This window comes from Lonchura striata, chromosome 10 (genome assembly GCF_050655825.1).
Source record: "Lonchura striata isolate lonStrDom1 chromosome 10, ASM5065582v1, whole genome shotgun sequence".
NCBI classification, from domain to species: Eukaryota; Metazoa; Chordata; class Aves; order Passeriformes; family Estrildidae; genus Lonchura; species Lonchura striata.
The window spans coordinates 21422666-21448724 of record NC_140712.1 but is presented as its reverse complement, the minus strand read 5'-3'; the positions used below and the strand labels follow the sequence as shown (position 1 = coordinate 21448724).

The window sequence follows — 26059 nt, the reverse complement described above, 5'->3', positions numbered from 1 at the left end:
AAAAAGGCAAAAAGTATTGCTTATTTCAAGGAAATATGGAAATCTGTGAGATCAGAGAAGAGGAAAGAAGTGTTCTCATGCTCTGAAAATTAAAAGCTAAACAATCCCGTTTTCTTCTGTTATCTTTGAGATCTTTGAGAAGGTGGTGTTTTTTCAGTCCAGATTGAAACGTGCTTCACAGTCCTGTTAAGTTTTTAATAAGTCACGCAAAATTATTAGGAACTAAACAGGGATAAAGCAGTTCCTGAATTGCTGCTGAGATTCTGTTTTAAATGGGGATGGATTTCCTATGACAGTTTTAGGAAAAGGCTGTCAGTGGGGCAGATGTTGTGTGTTTACAGCTGTTTGCAGCCATTTGGTGGGAATAGCTCCCTGCACTGTTTTGATGTTGGGGGGGTTAGGAAGGAAGAATCAGGTGCTAATAACCAGGGTTTTTTGGCACACAGAGCCCATGCCTGGTGGAGCTGTGTGCTCTGCACTGATTTTCTGGGAACCAGTAGTTCAGAGTGAGCTAATCTCCAGCAGGCCCTTGGTCAGTGGAGTTTGTTCCCTGGATTTGAATGGCTTTTGTTGCTGAGCTTTTGCACCTGAAGAATATTGTGAACCTTCCATTTTCCTCCACTCTTGCTGAAGTTCCTGTTTCAGTCATAGGTGTTGTTCTCACATCACCTGTAAATATTTTACAGAGGGAGCAGACAACATTCCAGGAACGGTATCATGGGAAGCAAAAGAGGAAAATACTGTCTACCTGAAGTGGTTGGAGCCTGCAAATCCAAATGGGCTGATCCTGATGTATGAAATCAAATATGGGCAGCATGGTGAGGTGAGGATTTGACATTACTGCTCATAACTCTTAATTTATACACAAAAAAGGATCTTTCTTAACATGCTTTTGTGCAGTGCTGCACAAACAGAAATTGTGATTTCAGGCACCCAGCACTTGCCATCATGTCTTTCCTTCATTTCCTTTGAGTTCTTAAATTCCACATATCTCCTTATGGTGTTTGAAGTAAAACTGATCAGGTGGGGCTTTTAGTTATAAAAATGAGCTTATCCTACAGCTATTTTGCTTTCTCCATAATATAAAGTTAATAACATGTGTAAATTGCTTTTTTTTTCTAGGAGAAGCGGGAATGTGTTTCCAGACAGGAATACAAGAAGCTTGGAGGAGCTAAACTAACTCACTTGAACCCTGGAAACTATTCTGCCAGAGTTCAGGCCACTTCCTTAGCTGGGAATGGGTCCTGGACTGAGCCCATCTCTTTCTATGTGCAGCCCAAATGTAAGACAAATGTTTATAGTCTCTGTCAAATTGGGGGTTAATTGTCTTGTTAATAATTCCTGATGTTGATGTAAGTGGGTATCTGAGCCTCTTGCCTCTGAACTCTCCTCTGACTTGCTGATGGTTCTTTGGGAGCTCTTCTCTGGTCCATTTCTTTGGCAAGTGTTGACAACCAGGAGGGGTATGTGAGGTGTGGTCCTTTCCTTGCAGCTTTGGGTGTCTGTGAGAGGTGCAGCCAGGTGTGACTGTGAACACCCTGCTGTGGCTTCCTGGGATGTGCAGCTATGTTGGGAATGTGATGTTAGCTACAACAGCTGGGAGCTGCCATGTACAAAACCTGTGGCAAAAAGGCAAACCTGCTTAAAATTGCAAAATAATTGGAGAAACAAATCATTTGTGTAGATTTTTGGCTGGCAGGTTGACCTGTTCTGAGTGACATTTGATAAAAAGTGTCCTGATCAAAGGGTGATGCTGGTCCTGACAATGGGAGTAAATTGATATTTTGGAAGAACATGACCACAGAGACCCTCTTTAAGACATTCTGTGTTTAGTTGTAAAGCAGGTATATCCCCAGAAAACTGCAGCAACACCTTTTTATACCTTTTTGGTTTTCTGGTTGCTGAACTTCGAACAATTTGAAGTGAAGAGCAGCGCATGTATGTTCTGAATATAAGCAGCTGCGAGGTGAACAAAAGGTGGAAAAAAAGGTGAATGTTCAAGTGAACAATTGGATATTGTTCACTGAGGAATGCAAGTCCTTTAAGCATAACTTGTGAAAACAAAGCCCAGACAGACACTGTTCTGTACAAAATTAATGCCTTTCAGTGTCTGCTTTCTTGTTTCACTCATCTGCAGTCAGGGAGGGTTTCCGAGTGCATTTTTCCACATCAGACAAGAAAATGAGAACTTTGATTTCTTCCCTGTATGGAAATACACTGAGTGGGTTTTGAATGTTTCTTTGTTAACAGAGGTTTTACAGAAACTCTGATACAATTGTTTTCTTGTTGGTTGCAGCAGCAAACTATGGAAACTTCCTGCACTTGGTAATTGTGCTCCCTATTGTTCTGCTGTTCATCCTTGGGGCATTGCTGGTAATGCTCTATGTCGTTAACAAAAAGAGGTGAGTTCCATGTGCTGGTGTTTAAAGCTGCAGGAGGGGAATTGTTTATTTTCAAATCCGTGCCCATGGAGCGAGTTGGAAATTAAAAAGAGAAATGACATTCAGAGGAGTTGAGAGGCTGAGGTAGATTCTGCCTTGTTGGCATGGAAAAGGAGGTGGTTTAGGGTTAGCAGCATCTGGCTGCTGCTGCTGGAGATATGAAGAGGGTTTTTATTGCAGTATCATGTTTGACTGGGAAGAGGAAGGCTTGTGAGGAACATATCAGTGAGGCACTGGTGGTACACGCTGGACCTGTATAACAAGAAGATTTGACTGAAATATGTGTCAATATAAATTATGAAAATTTAGGTCCATTTAAGTTAATCTGATTTTTTTCAAATTCTGGAGGGTTTTTTGAAGTCTTACATCCACCCAAAAAATTATATTCTGGCCAAGAGAGCTATCACTGGGACTATTCTGGTAATTTGTTTTCTTCAGTTTTGTTTTTTGTAGCTAATGATTTATTTTTTTTTAATCTCATTGAAATACATAACGAGAACTTAATAGCAGTACAAATGTTCAGTCTTGCCACTTCCTAGCTGTGGATGTTTTTTATTACTTTCACATTAATTATGCTCATTGGTATCCCATGATTTCCAGCTCTAATTTGCTGGTAGTACTGCAGACAGTGGTACCAGTTCTGCTCAAGCTCTCCAGGCAGGGCTTTGTCTCTGGTGATTACAACACCTGCTTTGCCTTCCTTAGGCTCTCCTAGGTGAAATTCCTGATAATTTTGTCCTGTTTTAAACTGTTGTTCTAATGCAAGAATATTTTCTCAGTGAGCCTGTCTCCTGCAAAATCTCTCAAAGTGCATTTATTATATTTATTATTCTGAAAATCACCCCAGTAAAATTGGGAGGTGTGTTATTGTGTGGTTTTAAAATAAAGTATTATAAACACTTGGGAAATAGTTGAATGGAATCCCCCACTTTTGCTAAGAAACTTCACTCTCGTCGCAGAGCTGATGATGGTAAAGAGCATTCTCATTCTCTCCTGGTTGTATAAAAATATAGTTGCCATTCTTAAAAGAAATTTACCCGGCAGCTAGAAGTACCTTGTGTTTACATTTTCCTGCTGCTCATTTGGTATAGAGAAGACTCCAGAATTCCTGACAAACTGTTCCGGACTGCGTTCCCATTGATTATGTCAGGTAGATAAGATCTCAGTTTGTCCCTTTGTCTGAAAAACTCCACATGCAGTAAATAATATTCTGTGGTTGAGCAAGTGGTGGAAAAGCTGTGGAAGAGATGGTCTGAAATATACTCAGATTTAAAGATAAAAGAAATAAACCCCAGTATTTCTACAGGAACAGTGACAGACTGGGCAATGGAGTACTTTATGCTTCTGTGAACCCCGAGTACTTCAGTGCCTCAGATGGTGAGTGTGACCTTAACTTGTGATGCCTTTACTGCCCTGTGTTCTCTTGGTGTCTGACTTTGAAAGGTATGAAACCCTAAAAGTTATGTTGTAAAGCCACTTGCCCTATTAGGACAGCCCTGGAATCCACAATTGCTAATACGTAAATGCCACTTCTCTATTGAAACTGGGGAGTTTTTGAATTGTTTTCCTGTAGTTTCATCCACCTGAGGCAAGTACAGATTCACTAGCTTCACTTTCAGATTAACATCTACTCATCCAGTGATGTTTTCACTGGAATGAAAAAAGAATGAATGAATTTGTGGTCTTTCATTCATGTTTGCCTTTTTTAAGCTCTGTTTTTGCCCTATTGAAACAAACCCACTACTTGAAGAAATCACAACACCAGACAGGTGTCCTTGAGACCTCAGTTTTCCTGTTTATGGTTTAGTTTGGTGCTGTTGTTGTAGAATTCTTGCTGGAATAGTATTTCCAAAAGCCCCCAGGAGAGTAATGGGTTTACCCAGAGTGGCAGCAGATTATTTTACTGTTATTTTTTGTAGCAACACCATTAAGGTTAAAGGTCTGTCAGTGTTCATGCTATAATCCTCTGTTTTCATCCTGTCATTTCACCCATGCAGAGCATGTGACACAACTGTCCCCTCCTTTGGTGACTGATAGGCAGCAGCATCAGTGAGTACTCGGATGTCTTCTTGCCTGAGGCAGTCCTGCCTCCTGGCAGTCACCTTCTGAGAGCTCTTTTCTGCCTCAGATCAAAGACCTGCAGCAGCAGCAGCGAGTTCTGCCTTTGCTGGTGCAATGGTGTGTGTGCAAGGGATCAGAATAGTGCCATGCAAAGAACTGCTGGATCAGAGTCTGCTTCCCTCTAGCCATAAAATCAGTGTTAATAGAGAATACAGCAGACACTAAACTGATACAGATGATCAAGTATGTTTGATGCTGTCTGGGAGAGTTAGGAGAGCAAGGATTCCGATAAAAGATTTTACCTAAAGCATTGATTTGAGCCTCTTCCCACCCTAGTTTTGGCTTTGAGGTTCCTTATTTCTATCCCTGTATGTCAGTACCATAGTGAAGCCGCTTCAAGTCCACCTTTCTTTCAGATTTATTTGTATGCCACCATCCCCCTGCCTCTGTATGGGACAGCCCCTGTCCTGGTTGCACACATGGTGCAGGGTCTCAGCATTCTGTGTGGAGCTGGAGCCCCAGAGCTGTCGGGGCAGTTGCTGTCGTGGGGCAGGGAGCGGTCCCAGCACGGGCAGCTGTGGAACATCAGGGCCTGTTCTCTCCCCTCAGTGTACGTTCCTGACGAGTGGGAGGTGCCCCGGGAGAAGATCACCATGTGTCGGGAGCTTGGGCAAGGCTCCTTTGGAATGGTGTACGAGGGAATAGCCAAGGGAGTGGTGAAGGACGAGCCAGAGACCAGGGTGGCCATCAAGACGGTCAATGAGTCCGCGAGCATGCGCGAGAGGATCGAGTTCCTGAACGAGGCCTCGGTGATGAAGGAGTTCAACTGTCACCATGTGGTGAGTCCTAAAGATGTGATGAGGCTGTGACTCGTCCAGCCCTGGTGCTCATAGACACAAGGCTGTTCTGGGTCTGAAGTGGGAATTTGGGATTTTAGCTTCGACTCTGCACAGCTTTGTAATATTATCATGAAACCCCAGTCAGAAAGAGGAACCAAATGTACATTCAGACCTTTCCCACAGGGCTACATATCAACGTGAATAACTGATAATTAGCTGTTTAAACTGTTAATTTTAACATTTATACTTGTACTGAATATTTGTTTTTCCTCTGCCAGGTTCGGCTGCTTGGTGTTGTTTCTCAGGGCCAGCCTACACTGGTTATCATGGAGCTGATGACACGTGGGGACCTCAAAAGTTACCTGAGATCATTGAGGCCAGACACAGAGGTGAGTCATGAGTCGCTGGATGTTTATTTCTTCAGTTTGAATCATCTTGAACAAGACAGCCTCACGTTGGAAGCAGCAGGCAATTAGCCTTTCCTGCCCTTCTCCTTCAGTCTAAGGACAAAACATGAGCTGTTGCATGATCTCCAGCAGCTCTTTCGTGAGGCAGCCCAGGGTGCCACATGGAATAGGTCCCTTCTTTAGCCACCGAGTCCTCTTTTCCAGATTTGCATTAGGTCTCTTGTCAGATCTACTTTCTCATCAAGATGTTACAGAAATTGGCTGGTTTAAGAACACGTGTTAGGATAATTGTTTCATGTTGTGTGTCCTGCCCATTGCCCCTGCTGAAAAGTAAATATCTGTTATCTTAGCTCCTGTGCAAACTCTCATGCATAGGCCATCAGTCTAACAGCTAAAATTGTCTCATATGATGCAGAGGCTGAAGGATAAAGATGACACACAGGTCACTTGCCACTGAAATCACAGCAGCCTATGTAGAAAATGAGCTCAGCAGCTTTTGCCCTTGATCTAGAAATTCCAGTGTGGATAAATTAAAGGAACAGCGCATGAGCACAGTATGTGCACAGGAGAATGGATGTGGTCTGTTAACTGATCTTCATCTTGCTCAGAACAACCCTGGGCAGGCGCCCCCGACGCTGAAGAAGATGATCCAGATGGCGGGGGAGATCGCCGACGGCATGGCCTATCTCAACGCCAACAAGTTCGTGCACAGGGACCTCGCCGCCAGGAACTGCATGGTGGCCGAGGACTTCACAGTCAAAATTGGAGGTGGGCTGTCCTGACCCTGACACAGCTCGTAGAATCACCCTGGAAAATCAGTGTCTTGGAAGGCTTTTTGTTTTTTTTTTTTGTTTTTTTTTTTTTTTTTTAACTCAGCTCTAGTTGAAATATCTGCAGAATGAAATATGTTCCTTGTAAAGATTTGCTGTGATTTAAGACCTGTGAGCGGTTAACACTGAGTTGAAACCTCTGGAATACCTCTGCTTGCTGTTGTTCCAGTGAGCCAACAGTGCAGCATGTGGGTTTAAAAAGAAGCAGTGATTTAGGTTCAAGTACTGCAGACATCTGGGTGGATGGTGTAGTTATCACTGGTGTGTCATTCATGTCTCTGACAATGCACAAAAATAATTCTGCCTCCTTTTTATTGATTCAAGAATGAGAATTTTAGGATTATTTTAAATCATATCTGAGTTGGAAGTGGAATGACTTCAGCTGGGTGCTTTCCAGTCTAAACTGGAGTTCTGCTTCCCAGACAGCTGAATGGCTTTTCTTCTGCTCTGCTGTTAGATCACCCTTTTTTTTTTTTCCTTTCACCATCCCTCCAAAATAGTGTCAGATGAGTTTTTTCAGTCTTCTCTCCAGAGAGAGTGATTTTAAGCTGTTGGCTGTTTTTGAGTTGTGCATATTAAAATAACATGTATAGCAACAGCCTTCTGCTGTAGGAAACTAATTCTTTTTCTCTGAGCTTAACTCAGCTATTTTGATAATTTGTGTAAGTAATCCTGTCATTTGGGAGAAAGAAAAAATGATTTCATTTTGAGTCAGTTAATTAGGAAATAAGATCTTTTGGGGATTTTGTGTATTTTCTGCAGGTTCTTGGGAAGTCAGCCTAAATCCTTCCCATTTTAGTTTTCTACTCATGCCCCCATCAGCCTCTTTTACAATTCTGTAAACTGAAGATATGGTACATTTCTTCCCTTTAACATGTTCATGGTTACCCCAAAAGCATTTTGTAAACGTGCTACATTGCTCTTGTTTATGTAGCAGCATTGAAAATCCCCTCATGCTGAAACAGTTTAGGAGCATCTTGGCTGGAATACACCAACTCAGACTGTTCAGATCTCAGAGGAAGAGCTTTATGCCACACTACCCTGTGCTCACTGCGTGTCTGTTTCTTATTTGCATTACATTTTGAAAGAATCTTCCATTCAGCCGGCATAAAGTCACCCTGGTGTGTGGGAGTGATGGAAGAGCTGCACAGATGGGATTTCAGTCATAGTCACCCTGGGTACTGGTGTCCCTGGTACCCCTGGTTGGTCACTCACCACAGACTGGTGATAACTGAGAGAGCTGGGGGAGTTCTGTGCAAGTTTCCTGGGGGAAAAAAGGGGCAATTACAGGTCTGTGTTGGTGAAATGAATTTTGTCCTGTGTGCCATGAGACAGCATTTAATATCAGTCAGAGGACTGATGACCTCTAATGTATTAACTTTTTGAGAACACAGTGACTGGATTCAATAGGCAAGTGTGAAACCCAGAAATTCTGTCTCAGGCTGATTGTAGAGAGAAAAACCACTGGAATAAATCCAAGTTATAGTCAGGAGGATGAGCATTTTTAGATCCAAGTCTTGCAAATGCTTACGAATTTACAGCTAAGCATGGCTATAAACCGGAAGTATGTCTTTAGTACTTGGGTGTGTTAATCACAAATGAACAGCATAATCCTCTGTAGCACTTGAAATGGAATATTGTACAGAAACTGAGAATTACCTTTGGAAATAGGAAAATGAAAACCAAGAGAAGTATTTCCTTCAGCATGTGAGATTGTTCAATTAAACCCAATAGTTATACGTACTAAAGGAGCTCCTTAAAAAAAAAATAAAATCACTGAATTTGGGGAACAATTAGTGAATTATATGACCTTCAGAACACTCATCTTATTGCAAAGCTTAAGCATAAATGGTGTAATTTTCACATTCCTATTTTTAAACCATTCAGACTTGTCACCCCTGAAGTCAGTGGCACAGCCTGTCGGTGTTGGGAGGGAAGGTCACCAGCCCTGAGGCAGCAGCTGAAGTGTCTGCAAAGCCAAGTGGCGTGGGAACGCAGCACAGACTCCTCACATCCAAGTGTGATTCTCTGCCTTGTAGGAAGGGGAAATGCTCATCATTTTCTCACACAAACACAGAGTATTTCTACCTTCTAGATTTTGGCATGACGAGAGACATCTACGAGACAGATTATTACCGGAAAGGAGGGAAGGGTTTGCTGCCTGTCCGCTGGATGTCCCCGGAGTCACTGAAAGATGGAGTCTTCACAACGCACTCCGACGTCTGGTAACAAAAAGGGGGCTCTGAAAAACTGCTTAAACCTCCTTCTTTCCAGCCTCTCTTCTTGTTTTAGTAGTCTTAACTAATGTACTGCATGTGCTGTCCATTCAGAGGTAACTCTCTTGTTCTGTGAGTTCGTGTTTCAGCAAGAACTCAGGAGGTTGAATTTTGCTCTCAGGGAGAGCAGAATTAAATGGATTTCCAGAACTGGAGGTGGCAACATGTTTCCTGCTGTTAGTTGTAAAATCAGTTGTGCAGTGAAAAAAAATTACCTTCACCTGGAAGAGCAAGTTGTCATTTTTAAAATTGTCCTCCTTCAAAAAAAGCATTAAAAGTTTCCAAGAATATAGAAAGGTTTACCTAATGCTGACCTGCTTTTCCATCAAAACCTTCTATGTAAATAACATCACTTTCCCCAGGCTTTTTTGGGGGAGTTCTCTCTTGTGCATATCCCTCTCTATTTGGAGCTTTTTTTGCTTGGTTTATATACTGCAAGATGCAGAAATAGGGTTTTCTTTCAAAGCACACTGCATGCTTGCTGTATCTATGCAGATATTAATAGAGGCGTGTACTTAGGAGAAGTAATCCCCTGGAACAATTCCCCACACACCCCTCAGTTTTTGGAGATAGGTAGAGAGGACTTGGCAGAAGATGGTTGTGTACTGGCAAAACCTCTCCTCTGTCTTTTATGGTTTCTCTGCCTTCCTAACAAGATGTTTTTACTGCTGATCTGTTACAGAATTGGCAGCTGATTGCCTCCAAATGTCTACAAGTCAGTAGGAATGGTGTTTTAGGAGTAAACTGCATTTTCTGTGAGCAGCTTGAGGAGTTTGGAGTCAGTGGTCTGTAGTTCACAGCACCAGCTCTGAACAGAAAGTTCCTAAGAGGAATTCAAGTGAAAAAGCAAAGCACTAGAATGATGCTTAAATTTTATTTTACATATGGCTAGTAACTTACTTTTGAATCCAGTAACCCTCAGACTTGGAAGCAGATGAAAACAACCACATTAAGTGGAAGGGAAGCCCTGTATTAGCCATTTATCTCATTGAACAGTGCAGGCATGCTTTTGGCAGTCCCCCCAATAAAAGAATTTTGGGACTTGTAATGGCTTCACAAAGCAGTCAGAAATTTGGACTATATCACAAAAAAATCCCCAGGTGCAAACTGAGCAAGCCTGGAGTGAGGAGCTGGCAGAGCTGCCTGTTCCAACCCCACAACAGGAATTTTCAGGTCCAGCCATTGCCTCCAAAGGGTTCTTCAGCAGCTCAGGGGTGAGCACTGGGGATGTCCCATGTGTGTTCTCCACGTGCTTTCTTTTAGCCTGGGCCTCTTAAGTTATGTTATTCTTTAAAAATAACTTAAATTCCGAACAATAAAACCCAAGTGATGCCAAATAAGGTGTCAGATGTAAATTAGTGCTGTAGTTGTTGCAGGAAGTATGTTGAGTGCTTCCCTAACAAGGAAGAGAGGAGGTTTAGATTGAATATTGGGAAGAATTTCTTCCCTGTGAGGGTGGTGAGGCCCTGGCACAGGTTCCCCAGAGAAGCTGTGGCTGCCCCATCCCTGGAAGTGTCCAAGGCCAGGTTGGACAGGATTTGGAGCAACCTGGGATAGTGGAAGGTGTCTCTGCTCTTGGCAAGTGGTGGAACAAGATGGGCTTTAAGTTTTCCTCCAGCCCAAGCCCCATCCTGGGATTCCATGATTTGGCATTTGTTGGTTGCTCAGTCCAAAGCAGGATTGTGCAAATGGTACTGCAGTTCATCAGTGGGACAATCTGAGTGAATACCCTGGCCTGGGAAGTAGTTTACTGATTACAGGATTGGAAAGCTGAAGAGAAGGGAGCAGTAAAATCTTGACTCTTGGATTTTTACTTGTAAGCATAGAGAGGAAATTAATTATCTTATGGAGAGGAGGCTCAAGGTACTCATGGGTATTTCAGAGAGTTTCTCCTTGGGATGGTTTGGCATCTTAATTGTTGGAAGTGATTTACTCTGAAATTTGGTGTACTTGTCTGGAGGCACAAAAAACCAGGCTCAACATGAGAAATTTGCTGTTTGTTTAGAACATGTATCCACAGCTACAGAGAAATTTCAATCTAAATTCCAAATGTAGTGGAACTTGACTTAACAATGTCATGAAATACTGTCTATTTACTTGATCTGCTTATGGCTAAAAGGATCATTCCTTCTCAGTGACTTTTACACCAGACACTATACATTTGAGATCTCTTCATGCCAGGAAAAATTCCCTGAATCCTTTTATTGGTTCAGATTTGAAGCTGCTCAGTGTAAACTGTGGAGCTTGGCTGTTTTGGGGGCCATTTATTTGCATCAAACAGTAAACAAAAGGTTGTGATTTTTTTTTCCTGCCTTTCTGGGCAGATATTGTGACATAGTAGTTCCACGTTCTTTGAGATCAGTTTTAGAAGCCAAGATGTCAATAAGACAAAATCCTGTTGAGTGGTTGGAGTCCAGGATTTATAAGCTGTAAGGTGAAATGGCAACTGCAGGAAGGAAGAGTGTCTGGAGGTTTGAAGGGTGGAGCTTTATTTTAGCAACTCATTCTTTTAATGCTTTTCAGGCTGAAGAATGAGGTAATTAGACAGGGCTGGTTTTGTTGTAGTTAGGAGGACATTTTAAAATTAATGTAATACTGTTCAGGGTGAGGGTGGATTTCTATAAATAAATCCTCAGCATCTTGCATTCTTTCAAGGCTGGAAGTTGCCTGGAAGGAGCAATCTGAGTTTATTTGTTAGGATAATCTGACGAGTAGGTGTGCAAGGCTTGTCCTCGTTATCCCTGCGGTGATCAAAGAAGCTTCAAAGGCACCCAAATGTTGAGTTGACCCCTGTCCCTCCCTCCCCTAAAAGGAAAACAATTGCAAGGCAGTTTGTGGCTTCTGGCTCCAGATGCAAACCAGTTTAGATCCCAGGGATATCTGAAAGATAAAACCACAGGGCCATAACCAGCTAATGACACTGGACTCCTGTTTTCATAAGACCCCCCCAGTGGAACTGCGTGTTTTTCACTCAGCTTGACTCAGCATTTTACCACACAGCATCGAGATTTTCCTTCTTTGCCCAGCAGCTCTAAAAGTAGATGACTCTTCAGTGCAGGGCAGACAATTTGAGCTGTGTCTGCTCAATAATCTAATTTTAAATTGAGATATTTTTAGAAAGTGTCAATACTTACGTTCAAACTACCCAATTACATAACTATGCTTATCTTCCTTTGCCAGTAATCAATTCCTATTATTAGACAAACTGCTTTTTTCACTTCTGCCGTCCTTTGTAGTTACCTGGAAGGAGCTGGAAGTTGTATTTCAGGAACACAGTTACATGCATGTCACAAAGGGGTTTTTCCTCACTGAGCCCTTCTCCCACTAGAGTGGAGATGTTTGAAGTCAGCAGTCTCTTGAGGGAGGAGTTGTGACTGTCACCACAGGCACGTGTTTTTTGAGTAACCAGAATTCTTTGCTAAAAGAAAACACCCATGGACACCTTGAAAATACCCGTGGATAGGCTCAGCATGTTGTAAGAAGTGCACCCTTGGCTGGGATGGCTGGGAGCCCTGAAGCTGTGCTGTTCCTGCAGGTCCTTCGGCGTGGTGCTGTGGGAGATCGCGACGCTGGCGGAGCAGCCGTACCAGGGCATGACCAACGAGCAGGTGCTGCGCTTCGTCATGGAAGGGGGGCTGCTGGAAAAGCCAGACAACTGTCCCGACATGCTGTAAGTGCCACCACTGCCCTGTGGGCACAGCTCCTGCCTCTGAGCCCTGCAGGCTCTGCTCTTGCCAGCTACCTCAGGAGGGGCTGCTCAGTCTCTGTCAATCCAGTGTTTCATGGTAGTGAGACATTCCAGGCAAACTTTGCTTGTGGCCAGAATCTCATGTTGGGCTATCTCCTCTAATAAGCAAACAAAATCCAAGCTTTGTGTTACTGAATAAAATTAGGCTTAATAAAAATGTCACTTTGTAAGTGACATTTGCTACATAATCAGGAGGCCCTGTGCCTAAATCATATCTCTTCTGCTTAAAGTAATTCTGTTGAGCATAAAGAGAGAAGAGAGCATGGGACAAGCTGAAATGTGTGTAAACACTGGAATTAAACTTTTTAGTTCAGCATACAGATAAATCAATGTATCTGAAGCTGGATTTGATCTACTGTTTCAGGCACAGCACTTGTCCCATTAAGATAAACCAATCCCCCCTGCTAACAGTTTCCTTCCCTGCAAGCACAGGGTGAGGTTTTCCACAGAAAAACCTCTCCCTGCCCCAGGATTGACCCAAAGCCTCACAGCAGCAGAGGATGTGCAGTGCAGCAGCTTCAGTTTTTAGCTTTACATTGCTGAAATACTTCTGCTGGCCTTTGTGTACAGCAGTTTCAGTTGTTCAGACTTTATTGCTTTGATATACTTCCCAAACTGACTTTTGGGAAGGAAATACTGCATCTTGCAGTTATTGAAATTTGTTGGAGGCCCACAGAAGGGATACAATCACTTAAGGGCCTCAGCTGCTTGGGATTCTTAGGAAAATAGCTTTTTTGGCCGGAGCCTGGCTGTGGTTTCAGATGACAGGCAGTGTTGTTTTGTTGTTTGAGGGGGGTGGGTGGTATATGCAGGGGGAGGTGTAGCTGCCATGTGATTCCTTGGTTTCACATTCTTTCCCTTTCGAGATGCTGTGCAGAATTCCTGGCAGTTGGATTGACTGGACATTGTTTAACATGGTCAGAGCTGTGTAATGGGGTGGGCACAAATGGGGAAGGACAGGGATGTGATGGGTTCACAGGAGGAAGCACCTCTGCAGTGAGAACAGCCTCACTGGGGAGAGATGCAGCATTAGAAATTCCTGTTAAGCTGGGGTGTGTGTGGTATGAGCAGGGGTGGGAGGGGAGTCAGGCCAGAAGTTTTCTCTGCTGCAGCCCACCCAGTTCTCCTTCCTCCCCCTCCTCAGGGAATCTCCTCTGCTCCAGGGCTGTTGCTACTGGATGAATCCACTTTCAAGGTCCTGGCTTGTGAGCTGGGAGAACTTGGTTAAAGTCTGGCAGAGCAAATCTTTGCACTGGTGTGTAAGAGCCAAGGCCTTTCTTGTGGTGCTCCTCGTGGAGAAGCTGTTCACATGCTGGTTCTGCCCAGCAGAGGTGCAGAATAAAAAAAAATCTGCCTTTGAATTGTGCTGCTTTGCTCTGTCAGAAAAAAGAATGAGGCTGAACTGCGACCTAAGGCACATCCACATTAGTGGTGATTTTTTGTTTTACCTTTTTTTTTTTTTTTTTTTTTTTTTTTTTAGTGATAAAAAACATCTTGGCTTTATCCCAAATGTAAAAAGAAAAAAAAAAGTATGACCTTATTGTGACTTGCTTTTGCTCCCTTTCAGCTTGTTTTGTCTTTCTTTTAGTACAGACACCCAAATCTGCTGAAATTCAAGTAGGCAATTGTAGGAATAACAGTAGGGAGCTCCAAGAGTAACCTTCACCTTTGTTCCTGCACATGCACTTGGCAATCAAAAAACCTCTTATGTTCCTGTGGTGCTTTATTCTTTGCACATTTTCACTTCTTTCCCTGCCCAGGAAGCTGTGACAGTGCTGTGCCACCCTCGGTGACCTCCCCACTGCTCCCAGCCCTCACCCACACCCTGCTGGCAGGACCAGAGCTGCTCTGTAGGCAGAGATCCTCTCCAGGGCCCAGTAACCTCCTTCTCAGCTGGGGATCTGCAGGAAGATCAGAACATGGGTAGAAGAGTGTTTCTAACTGTGTCTAAGAGCCCTGAAATGGCACATGGATCTTACCCTGCATCCCAGCATGTTCCAGGCCACTGCTTTCTCCAGTGCTTTATGGAACCCTTTGTAAACCAAGGGATCCTCTTCTTTGTGGAGGTTGCTAAAAGATTGTGTTTAAAGGCAGGTTTCTTGGCATGTCTGTGCTAGTGGGAGGTACTTTTTAGGTAGCACAAATTCTTGCTGGTGGAGATTGGTCTGTGATACTTTAGTATTGACTCCTAATATTAACTCCAGATGTCCCAAAAGCAAAGCTTGGCTGCAGGGAGGTCACTTGGGCTTGCTGCTGCCTGAAGGCAGGTGAGGAGGGGAGCTCTGTGCTCCTGAGTCTCATGGGGTAGGTACAAAATCACAAGAACTTTGTTCTTCCTCAGCTTGGAAGCAGGTGAAATTCTGGTCAGAATATCAGCGGAGCTGTCTGTGGAGAGAGGGGAGTGTGCTGACAGAGAGAAACCTCCAGAACAGGTGGAGGAGGTAACTGCTGTGGGGAAGTGTAGATGAGAACAGAGAGAAGAGTCTTGCTGTCACCAAATCTGCTACTTTTAGCCATGCAGGTGATGTGATGGTGACACAGCCCTGCACCCTCCAGCCACAGAGCAGGAGATCCCCTCAGGACCTCGTGATCCCCCCATGAATTCTGCAGGGTGCAGGCAGGCTGGGACCCTCTGTGTCTCCAACCCTGCCAAGCTGATCATGCTGGTCAGTGCCTGTGCTCCCCTACCCTGGCACAGTGGGTCAGCAGCTTTTAGATGGAGCCAGAAAGGTTCTCTCTACAGTGTGGCTGTGCAGGGCAAAGGATGCTTGGCCAAAGGGGGATTTTACAGGGGATTGTCCTGTGGCTGGGAGGTAGTGAATTCCTGTGAAAAGGGCAAAGCACAAAGGGGAGGGTATTTCTGGAGGCTCTTTACTGTTGTACAGGGTGAAACAAGCCTCAGTTGTGTTTATGCTACACCCTCTTGGCATAGCTCGCGTGGCTCTGCAGACAGATCCATGCAATAAGACAGATGGTTCAGTAAGACAGTGCCAGGAGAAGCTTTGCTGTTTTTCTCCTCTTCCTGTGCACTCAGTGATGTTTTTATGTCCTCCCATTGTTATGGCACTGCTCATCAGGTGACGGCTGCGTGGCACCAAGCTTTGGTACAGCTGAAGCTCTCAGACAGTGTGTTCCCATGGGGCTTTTAAAAGTCGTGGAGGCTGGAATTCCACTCTGTTTTTGAAGCAGGATTGCTTCCCCCACATGCATTGTAGACTATTTACGCAGTGCTGATTTCCCTTTGTTCCTGCTCAGAATCCGGGGTCTGCTCTGCAGAGGCACTGGCAGCACACGGCACCAGCAGGGGAGGGGAGGTCCTTTTGCTTCTCCCCACCAAATCAAGTGTATTGCAAAGCACAAATGGAATGCAGCTTCTATAGGAACTTTCCATTTTCTGGGTTTTTTTTATGTCTCAGTACAAACAGAACTCAGTTTCTGTTCAGTTCCTTAAGCAAAAGATGCACAGAGGGATGTTGACTATTCCCCTAACCCACGGTGGTGCCTCCAGCTCCCTGGAGCTCACTTGCCACCAGTCAGGAACGTACTTTATAAATCTGCTCAGGTTGTATTAACAGCCTGTAAATTCCTCCATTGTCTATTGGAAAGGTTTTTATTTTGTTTAAGATAATGTAAACAAGGCCTGCGAACACACAGAATTAAAAAGAAAAAAAAAATCCTTTTATGGGAACTCTGTAGGGTTTTTAAATCTGGAATGGCTTAAAAGAAACATCACATGTCCTTGTTTGTGCTGATGTCACATGCATTACTCCGCTGCTTGTGGTATCTCCTTAGCATTGCCCTTAGGCCTCGGGGCGCCGCGCCAGCGAATATCCAGAGTTCCTGGCTCCAGCCAAGCTTCTATTCAGGGACACAGCAGTCAGCTGGAAGGGAAACAGCAATGAAGTAACAGAAATGGATTTTATATATTTATGTCTCAAGCTTTCCTCACCCTTGTGGGCGAGGGTACGGTGCAGTTTTATAGCCTGGCTGCGCTTTTGCTCTGAAAGGCTTTTCACAGACTCAAAAACAAGCAGGAGCTGGGCAGTGTTTACGTGTCTACGTGCGGTTACAATGCAGCATTGAGTACCCGGGGAGTTCTCCCAGCACAGACTGGTTTTGCCAGCTCTTGCTGGGTGTCACAAGGCCATTCTCAGGTGGCTGACGTTTGTTCACGCGGAGCCGTGCCAGTGGAGCTCTGGCAGGGATACTGGGCACTTTAGATGCACTTCAGTGAAGATTGCTTTGGGTTTGGTTGAAGCACTCAGCAGTGTTTGCAGCCCAAACACAGCCACTTGCCCTCTCTGCTGGCTCACGTCAGCTGAGAACACAGTGGAGGTGCAACAGTATTTCCCAATTTCCCGAGTTTCTGGGCAGGGGCTTTCTTTGCTGGGGCTTTGTTTCAGGCCAGGGCTCCTGAGCTCTCTCCAGACCCACCATGGGCTGCAGAGCCCAGGCTTCTCCAGCTCAGTGTCAGTCCTATTAAAAGGGTTGTTCTACAACAGGGGCATTACTCTGGGATGAATTTAGGTCCTATACAAAAAGAGAGTGAATTTGTTTGCTTGTTTGTTTTTGTCTGTTTAATTTAAAAATAATTTTTTTTCACACTGATGCAGAGATCTGGTCAACTGAGGGCACAAGGCAGTGAGAGCTAATGAAAAGTTCAAATAGAATTGCTCATTTGAGCCCTGAAAATCTGTGGAAGTTAGAAATACGGTGTTTTTATCTAGAATTGAAATTAAAATTTTGGTTGACCTGGCTTAAGGGAAGGTTGGCAGAGGTGGGTAATAAACCCCAGCAAGCCAAGGGGGTCTCACTGGGGCTGCAGGTCCCAGTGCTGGCAGGTGAGTCAGAGATGTGCATTACCTTAACTGAGAGATCTTTCTTGGTTTTATTTTATTTTTAGATCCATTCTTACTCTAGCACAGAGTAGTAGTTTTGGCCAGCAGTGACTTCCTCCACACAGCGTGTTCCTCTGAGCGCTGTGTACACAGAGGATTGGCTCAAAGAATTAATGCTAATCTTCCTTTTCTTATTTAAATTTGTCCTATTACTGTGCTGTGTTAACAGAAGACATCCCTATTCCACCTTCACAGACGGTGAAATCCTTTCTTGTGTTATGTTTAAAGCTCAGGGCGATCTCTTGGGAATATCCAATTTTGCTGTGTCATGAAAATGCTGTTTTCATTATGTCTGTATTACAGTTTCATTTTGTGGTTTTGTTTTGCCAGCATGGGACATTGTACAGATCTAATCATGGATGTGCTTAAACAGATGATCTCACACTCTGTAAAATATTAATGCATCCCTGGCCGTAAATGAAAACAACCTAATTTTAAAATAAAAAGATTAGAGAATGTCTTTGAGATTGCCAAATGTCTGCTGGGGATTACAATTAATTTTAATGTAATTTTCTTCTTTCAGGGGAAAAAGGCAGTGCTTTACCTTGCCTGTATTTCCTATTTTAATTTTTTTTCCAAGTCAGTATTGATGGGATGGGATGAGTTGTTTGAAAAAGATACTCCAAGAGGTGCAATGTAGCTTATGGCTGAGTAAGCACAGGGTAATTTAGGGGAAAAAGAGAAATACCAAGTCAGAATAAGAGTATGCAATGGTTCTGGATGTCAGGTACCCGCGAGACACAAGGTGTGTGTGAGGGAGCAGAACAGGTGAGGCAGGAGGTATGGGAGTGAACGGGTGATGAGAAGGAAGGTCGAAATGTGACACAGAGATTGACAGCATATTGTGAGCTGGAGGGGATCCCCAGGATCATCCAGTCCAACTCTTAAGTAAATGGTGAGTTGTAGGTATTGAACCCACAACCCTGGGGATCTCAGCCTGTGAAAGTTCTGTCACTTTGGCTTCCCTCGGGGTGGGATGATTCTCTAAAACGTGTGGTCTGACCCAGTCATGGCTCTAAAACCCCACAGTAAAAGTTTCTCCTGTGTGTTCCCTGCCCAGGTTCGAACTGATGCGCATGTGCTGGCAGTACAACCCGAAAATGAGACCCTCCTTCCTGGAAATCATTGGTAGCATCAAAGACGAGCTAGACCCAGCCTTCAAAGAGGTCTCCTTCTTCTACAGTGAAGAGAACAAACCTCCGGACACAGAGGAGCTTGACCTGGAGACTGAAAACATGGAGAGCATTCCTTTAGACCCCTCCTCCACCCTGCAACCCACTGACAAGCACTCAGGACACAAGGCCGAGAACGGCCCCGGCGTGGTGGTGCTGCGGGCCAGCTTCGAGGAGCGCCAGCCCTACGCGCACATGAACGGGGGCCGCAAGAACGAGAGGGCCCTGCCGCTGCCCCAGTCCTCGGCCTGCTGATCCGCGGAGCCTCGCAGAAACAAAACACACACACAGGCATTGGGGGAAGAAAGAAAGAAAATCACAATATATTCAAAAGCCTACTGTACCTCAGTGGATCTTCAGAACTGCCATAGCTGCACTTGGGAGAACCCTTTTTTCAGTAAACAAGTTACCGTCTTTTTCTTTTTTTTTCAATATGCAAGCAGATGTTTGTTTCAGTCAAGGACTCCAGTCATGGGGCACACAGTTGGCCTTTTAAAACTCTTAATGTTAGCACTTAATAGCAACAGAAAACTTGAGATCTGATGTCTCTCTCTCTTCTCTCTCTCCTTTCTCTTTCTTTCTGTCTCTCTTTTTGCTTCATAATGGGAAACATATCTGCGTGCAAGTTCAACCGTTCAGCACTTTTATCAGATCAAAGATATTGCAGGCCAGGTGGTTCCCAGTACCCCTGCAAGCACCTGCCTAACACTGTAGGTCTTTATAAAAAAAAAAAACACAAACAAAGAAAACACACACAAAAAAACCCTAAACTAAAAATGACTGGATTTTTAATGTTGCTCTTTAATCTTTTTAGGAACATGTAAAAGAATAAAAAAGGGCCATCATTCGTCCAAGGCTGTTACCATTTTCAACGCTGCCAAATTTTGCCAAAAAAAAAAAAAAAAAAAAGAACTCTTTGTTTTTTGTTTTAGTTTGGTTTTTTTTTTTGCTTACTTTTCTGTTTTTTTGTAGTCATGGAAGGAGCACAGTAATCAACTGCTCTGTTCAAAACAGATCCTGACCAATATGTTCTATTCAGTCATGCACTGGTATTTAAAAAAAAAAAATTAAAAAGTCAAATTGTCTAGATCCTTTTTCAAAACTGGACAAAATGTGATTTTTATTTTTTTTTTTCTTGTGATGGAGAAGATAAAAGGGATGGGGTAAAGAACCAGCCCTCCCTCCACCCCTGTCCCCATCCCAGTGAATTCTGGACAAAACTGGCAGTGGTGAGCTAAACAAACATGTGCATTTCGTACAAAAAAAGTCAACCGCCCGCCAAAAATGAGTTACGAAAAACCTGAAAATAAGCGGCCGAGATCTCCATCGTTGCAGCCTGCCTTCCTTCCCAGGCTTGCAAGGAAAAAACACCTAGAAACATAAATTGGAGAAGACAAAAAAAAGCAGTAACCGGATTCAAGTATATGATGCTTTGTTGACCTTTTCTCTTTATTATTAAGACTTCTCGAAGGGTCTTGCAGTTCTATGTTAGACCATGGATCATTTGCATACACATTGTCTTTTGTGTCACTTTTATAACTTTCTTACGGTTCAGATACTCATCTATATGTCTGTACAGAAAAAAGCTGCTATTTTTTTTGTTCTTTATCTTTGTGGATTTAATCTATGAAAACCTTCAGGTCTGCCCTCCTTCCCTTCCACTTCAACAAATTTTCTTATGCTTTGTACTATAGTGTGTAACTTTTACTTCCTCCTTCCCAGTAACTGATACCTTTCATATGATTTGCCATGAACTGTTTAATGCCTTTTTATAAATACATTTCCTCCTTTTTTTTAAATTTTTTTTTTTATTTTATTTTCCTTCCCATTAGTTGTTTTACAACATCTTGGCTGTGTGGGCTACAGGGCTTTGGAGGGGGATGAGGAGAAAGAAGGGACACCCCGCACAGGAACACTCTGGCAGTGCTGTGGTGTGGTGTTTTTAAGCCCCAGTTTTCCTTCCTTCCCACTAACCTCTGCCCAGACAGCACGCGAGTCTCTTACAGTGCTAGGCGTGATACAAACTCAGGTCAGAAACAAAAGGTTAACTATTTAGTGCATTCTTGTTCAGTGTTTCTATTCATTGTTGTACAAGGGTCCTACCCCTCCTGCCCTCCCTGCTTGTTCACACATCCACCCGCCCATCCCCACACACACAGACACACACACACACACACATGTATTATTTTTAAATTATTAGTTGGGTACAACAGCAGACACCAGGCTTTTGGGTCACTGATCCTTAAAACAATTCTTTCACCCCTTCCACCCTGTGAACAAGAGCTGTGCCAGGTGCAGCTGTTGATGCCAGGCATTCCTAGGGTAGCCATCCATCACCTGGCTCCAGCCAACCCCAGCTCTTCACCTTCCTGATGGGGAAGCCCTCGTGGAGGGAGCCCTCGTGGAGGGAGCCCTCGTGGAGGGCACCTGGGCTGTGCTTCCCAGCCCTGGTGAAGAAAAGCCCCCCCAAGCAAAGGGAAGCCCCCGCGCCGTTTCCGTGGGGCCGGTGGGAAGCGCGGAGCTGGGGCCGGCGGCTCGGCTAGCAGACAGTGAAGTGTTGGCAGCTATGGAAACCTGTACAAGTCCAAGCTTGTGGCTTAAATCACAGACCAAACCTCAGAACAAAAGAAGACGAGTGAGCTTGTTTGTTCAGTTGCAGAAGCCTTGGTGAGAGGGGAAGGAGGGGCCGTCAGGAAGTCGAGGCCCAAGGAGTCGCTGCAGTCGCTCATCTTACCTTAGTTCCAGTCTAGGCCTTTGTTTAGCACTGATCCAACCAAACGATGGCAGGAAGAGGTGGTTCTGGGATGGAAATGTTCAAATCTTTTGAGTAAGAACAATGAGTAAAAATATACTGATTGCTAGTTTTGACTGGAGATTTTTAAAAGTTTGTAGTGCTTTTTGCTTGTGTAGTTTAGGTCCCATTATCTTCTCTTGCCTCTGTCCCATAGTTATTTTTCCCTTTTGAAAATGAAAAAGACAAAAAAGTTAATTAAGAAGGTATTCTATGTAGGATTTTTTATTTATTTTTGTGATATCAGTTTAAATCACTGTAGAGATGCCCCATAATGAATTTAAATACTGAGATAAGGGTTTTAGAGTATGACAGGGGGACAGTTTTTGATTTTTTTTTTCAAACATTTATCTACCTCACTCTTAATTTTTTATATGTGTGTATATAAAAAAATACATCTCACATTTCTCAGCAGCCAATAAATGCCGTTGATACTGGTAACCTCTCACTCCATATACCACATGCTCTAGGTTCTGGAGGGGAACAGTCACTGCCTGCCACAGACGGTCACCTCAGAATATTTGCCTCAATTCCAAGGGATTTCTCTGTTTTCTTAACATTTGTGAGGAGATTTTCTTAAAATTTGTTGTGAGGAGAAACCCAAGAGTTGTCTGACTTAGGGTGACCATTCTTTAAGGAAACACAGAGGCTTTTTAATATGCTGTCACAGCAGCCCTTGGGTCAGCAGCAAAATTCTGCGTGTTTGGATGAGTGGAAATGCAGCTGACCTGATAAAGGAACTTGAAATTGTGAGTATTTCCTGAAATCTTTTACAGAAATCAAATGTTTACAATGTTTGAAGGTCCAGAAGAAATACTAAAGGGAATGTTCTTTCTGTTTGTCCTGTAGAATGGACTGTCGTTCCTGCCAGTTCTTGCTCAGATGTCACAAGCATCAAAAAGATATTTGGCTGAATCAGATCCCCAAAATAAATTGGCTCATATGGGATGGCATGGCTTTCTTGACCAAAACCTGTCACTGGCTGATACATCAAATTTAAAGCTTTGATCTTTGCTGCTTCTGTTTGATGAGAGCACTGATTTTTTTTTTTTCATTTTTTTTTTCAAAACTAACATTGAATTGATTTTTTTTAATGTGCCAGTAAAAAGTCAGTTCCCTTTTCTTCCCCAGTTTATATGCATTATAACTGTGGATTCTGATGGACCAGCCATCAAATTTTAACTGCCCTCTGACAGCATGTAAGTGGTTTACAAGCACACAGGACTAACACGAGCTTGCCATCAGCTTGCTGTATAATGTTTCCTTTTTTCCAGCTCTGGCAGCTGTTCGTGCAGGTGTTGGTTGTGGTATCTGAGTAATGTGGTGCTTGGCTACTTGGAGTTGTACCCGGCCTCTTGGATACACAGCGCTGTGGTTAATTACTAGAGTTTGGCTTTGGGGGGACTTTCTCCCTAGTCCTGAGAAACCAGCAAAATTGGAAGTTTTCACTAGATTCATTTGGTTTTCCATGTCTGATGTTCAAGTGACCTTTGGGTGCAGTGGCTGTTCCCCTCCCTTGCACATATTGATTACCACAACTGGAGATCCTCAGATCTTTCAGCTGGCTAGGAGGGTTTTGTTAAAACTGTCCGAGTAACTGGTTTGTAGAATTGTACATAGGTGGTTTTACAATGCATTAGGAAGAAACACTAATGACATAGCATCACAAGAAGCATTTCAAAAAGCACTTCAGTAGAAGACAGCCACGAGGCCTCGTGTCCGTGTGTGATGGCAGTCAGCTCTCCTGGACCAAACCACCTTCATGATACCATTGCATTCTGTGTTTGCAATTCAAGCTTAATTCCTTTTTTGTTCTGTTTGTTTCCATAGCTTTTTTTGTTGTGTTTTGTGCATTTTGAATAGCTTTATTCACATGGGTTTTTCATGCAGACTTCCCTTGGACAGTAAATCGAGTTGTTTGTGCATGTGAACAACTGAGAATTAATGTTGGCTTGATAGAGTCATAATATGGTTTGTAATGTTGTTCTTCCCTGAGACCACTGGCTTGTCTGGTATGGAAAATTTATTTAGAACTTCAGCTATGTTTGAATAAAGTTAAAGTAATCCAGTTTGTTTATAAATTAAACACAAAAGCCCACCGAGCCCTGAAAACCAGCATTTTGAGGAACGGCACCGAGATGTTCCGATGCGGTGGGATAACGAGCTGGCGTCACCGAGGGGAGCAGGCGGCAGCGGGACCCAGGGCTCGGCTCTGGGTCTCTCCCGAGTGGCACCACACAGTGCCCTGGCAGAGGAGGTGGTTTGGTTGCAGGGAACACGATTGCTGTGCAGACACAGCCGTGGCACTCAACCAGGTGCTCCTCGGTGGGAGGATAAACCAGAGGTGGCAGCCCAGCACGGGGCAAGGTGTGGAGCCTCCCTGTGTGATGCCCCTGCTCCTCCCAGCTGGTGCCAGGTGCACTGATGCTCCTCTTGGTCTTTTAAAGGAAAGAAAGCCCAGTTTGCCCAGGACAATTGTGACCAGAGGGAGCTGCTGTCATCCCCTCTGGGAACTGCTGAGGGGTGTTGGGTTCAATCCAAGTCTAAGTGAACAACGCTCCTATTGTTGGTGTAACTCCATACATATATATCTATATATACATATATATATCTGCATATGTATATTTATAATATAGATATATATATATTTAAACCCTTTTCATTCCATTAGTACAAGTAACACTTGTTTCCTGTTATTCCTATTTTGTTTGTCAACCGTGTATTCAATCACTGGGCTGAACAACAGTGGAGGAAGGTGCAAGGGATCCACTCCTTACTAACCAGTGATAAAGCCAGATGTTGCAACTTAACCCATGAGTAGATGTGCAGACAAGGATTGAAGAATGATGTGTAGAAACAACACAAGTGGCCAGGGGTGCTGAAGATACAGAACTCAAGTAGACAGGAGGGCTTCAAAGGGCACCTCAGTTCAGAACTGGTTGCTTAGAGGTGCTGAACAGCCTCTGACATGGAGCAGCTGGGTCAGTCAGCACAGAGGAATTTGTGGGGAGACACCTGACAACAAAGGACGCAGCAGTGGGGATTTACAGAGACACAGGGCTTGGCAGAAGTTTGAGGTAGTATCCTGAGCTTTATCTGTGGGACAGCATCTGCGCTCAGGTGTCCCAGTTCTGATTGTTGGTACTTGTAAATGAACCTCTGGACTTTGCAGCTGGAGCAGTAAATTCCTTACCAGGAGTGTGGCAGTGGTTGGTCATTGGCCTGTGCGGATCGGTCTCACCTACAGCCGGCCTGTTCTGCAAGTAGCTTAGGACTTCACTAGTTTGTGTGTGTGCATATGTGTGTGTGCTCATATATATTTTTTGGGTATGCGTTCTGTTGATTAGTAACCATTAATTAGCATTTTCAATAGGGCTTTAAGTCCAGTAGATTACGGGTAGTCAGTTGACGAAGATCTGGTTTACAAGAACTAACTAAATGTTTCATTGCATTTTGTAAGTACATAGAATAATTTTATAAAATGTTTGTAGTTTATAAATGCCTAAAATATAATTTAAGGGCACTTTTCTGTGTCCGTGTGTGGGTGTGTCTGTCTGTGATCAGTTTTTCCATGGTACCAGTTATTAGTTAGCTTTACAATATGCCAAAAAGGAATCGCTGACTTGTCCAATTCATGGCTTGTCCCTCTCCCCCGTCCCGCCCAAGCTTTGTGACCCAGTATACAGCAAGTGAGTAAAGGAGGTGGGAAAATGTTCTGTATCTTCAGTATCCTGGTCTTCCAGAGCCCTCTGGTTGGGGTGGGATCCTCTTACCTGGTCATTTCACTTTGCTGTCTAGGGCAGTTACCTTCACGGATGACAGGAACCTCACTGGTCGGGAAACAGAGCGGGGTTTGCTGCTCCCCAGGCTCTCGGGGCGCTCAGCACCTGTGCCACGGGGGCCTCGTGCTTTGAAGGATGCAACTGCATCAGGGAAAGAGGAAAGGTGGTTTTGGTAATTACTATTGAAGAATTCTTTGCAAATTTCTTATCACTTTAAATGCTTGTGTGCAGCTTCTGAAGCTGTTGAGCACCATTGGAAGCTTTGTTGAAATGAGCAAGGCAGAGTTCCTATTTATTGTTATTTAAAAATCTTGAAGATGCAACCTCTCTGCTGTGGACAGGGACACCTTTATCTTCTTCTGTTTTCTGAACCAGTGAGGTTTGAGATGAAAGGATTGGCCAGAGTTTGTCTACCTCTGGGACAAAAAAACTAGAAAGTGCTAAGGAATGGATGCAGTTGCAAATACATTTTCCAGTTTTTCTTGTTTAAATTTTTTTAAGAGAAAATTAAACAATAACATGGCCAATTTACTACATAAAAAGACTTGCTGTGTATAAATTATTCCTAAAGAAATTCCTGTGTTTATATTAAAATCAGTAGATAAAAAAAATTTCAAAATGTTTTTGTATATTCTGTTGTAAGAATTTATTCCTGTTATTGCGATATACTCGGGATTCTTTACATTATGAAAAGAAGAAACTTTGTCTATTTTGAATGGCTGAAGCTAAGGCTCCTTTAGTTTCTCTTACTCTGCTTTTTTCTAGTAGTTTCAGTACTACATGATTTAAGTTAAATAAAAGAATTCTGTATGCA

At 43.6% G+C, this 26059-nt stretch overlaps 1 protein-coding gene across 3 annotated transcripts in view; it reads left to right on the top strand.

The window, feature by feature from the left end:
* IGF1R (insulin like growth factor 1 receptor) overlaps positions 1-26059 on the top strand; it is a 171297-nt gene extending 145238 nt beyond the window's left edge. For 2 of the 3 annotated variants that reach the window (XM_021552605.4, XM_085588922.1), the window contains exons 12-21: positions 687-823; positions 1123-1282; positions 2297-2402; positions 3748-3818; positions 5112-5341; positions 5620-5730; positions 6357-6516; positions 8674-8803; positions 12390-12524; positions 18561-26059. In XM_021552605.4, the coding sequence (XP_021408280.1) occupies positions 687-823; positions 1123-1282; positions 2297-2402; positions 3748-3818; positions 5112-5341; positions 5620-5730; positions 6357-6516; positions 8674-8803; positions 12390-12524; positions 18561-18927 (1607 nt within the window). In that variant the 3' untranslated portion in view covers positions 18928-26059. The remainder of the gene's footprint in view (positions 1-686; positions 824-1122; positions 1283-2296; positions 2403-3747; positions 3819-5111; positions 5342-5619; positions 5731-6356; positions 6517-8673; positions 8804-12389; positions 12525-18560) is intronic. The other variant, XM_021552606.4, reaches the window with a different exon arrangement.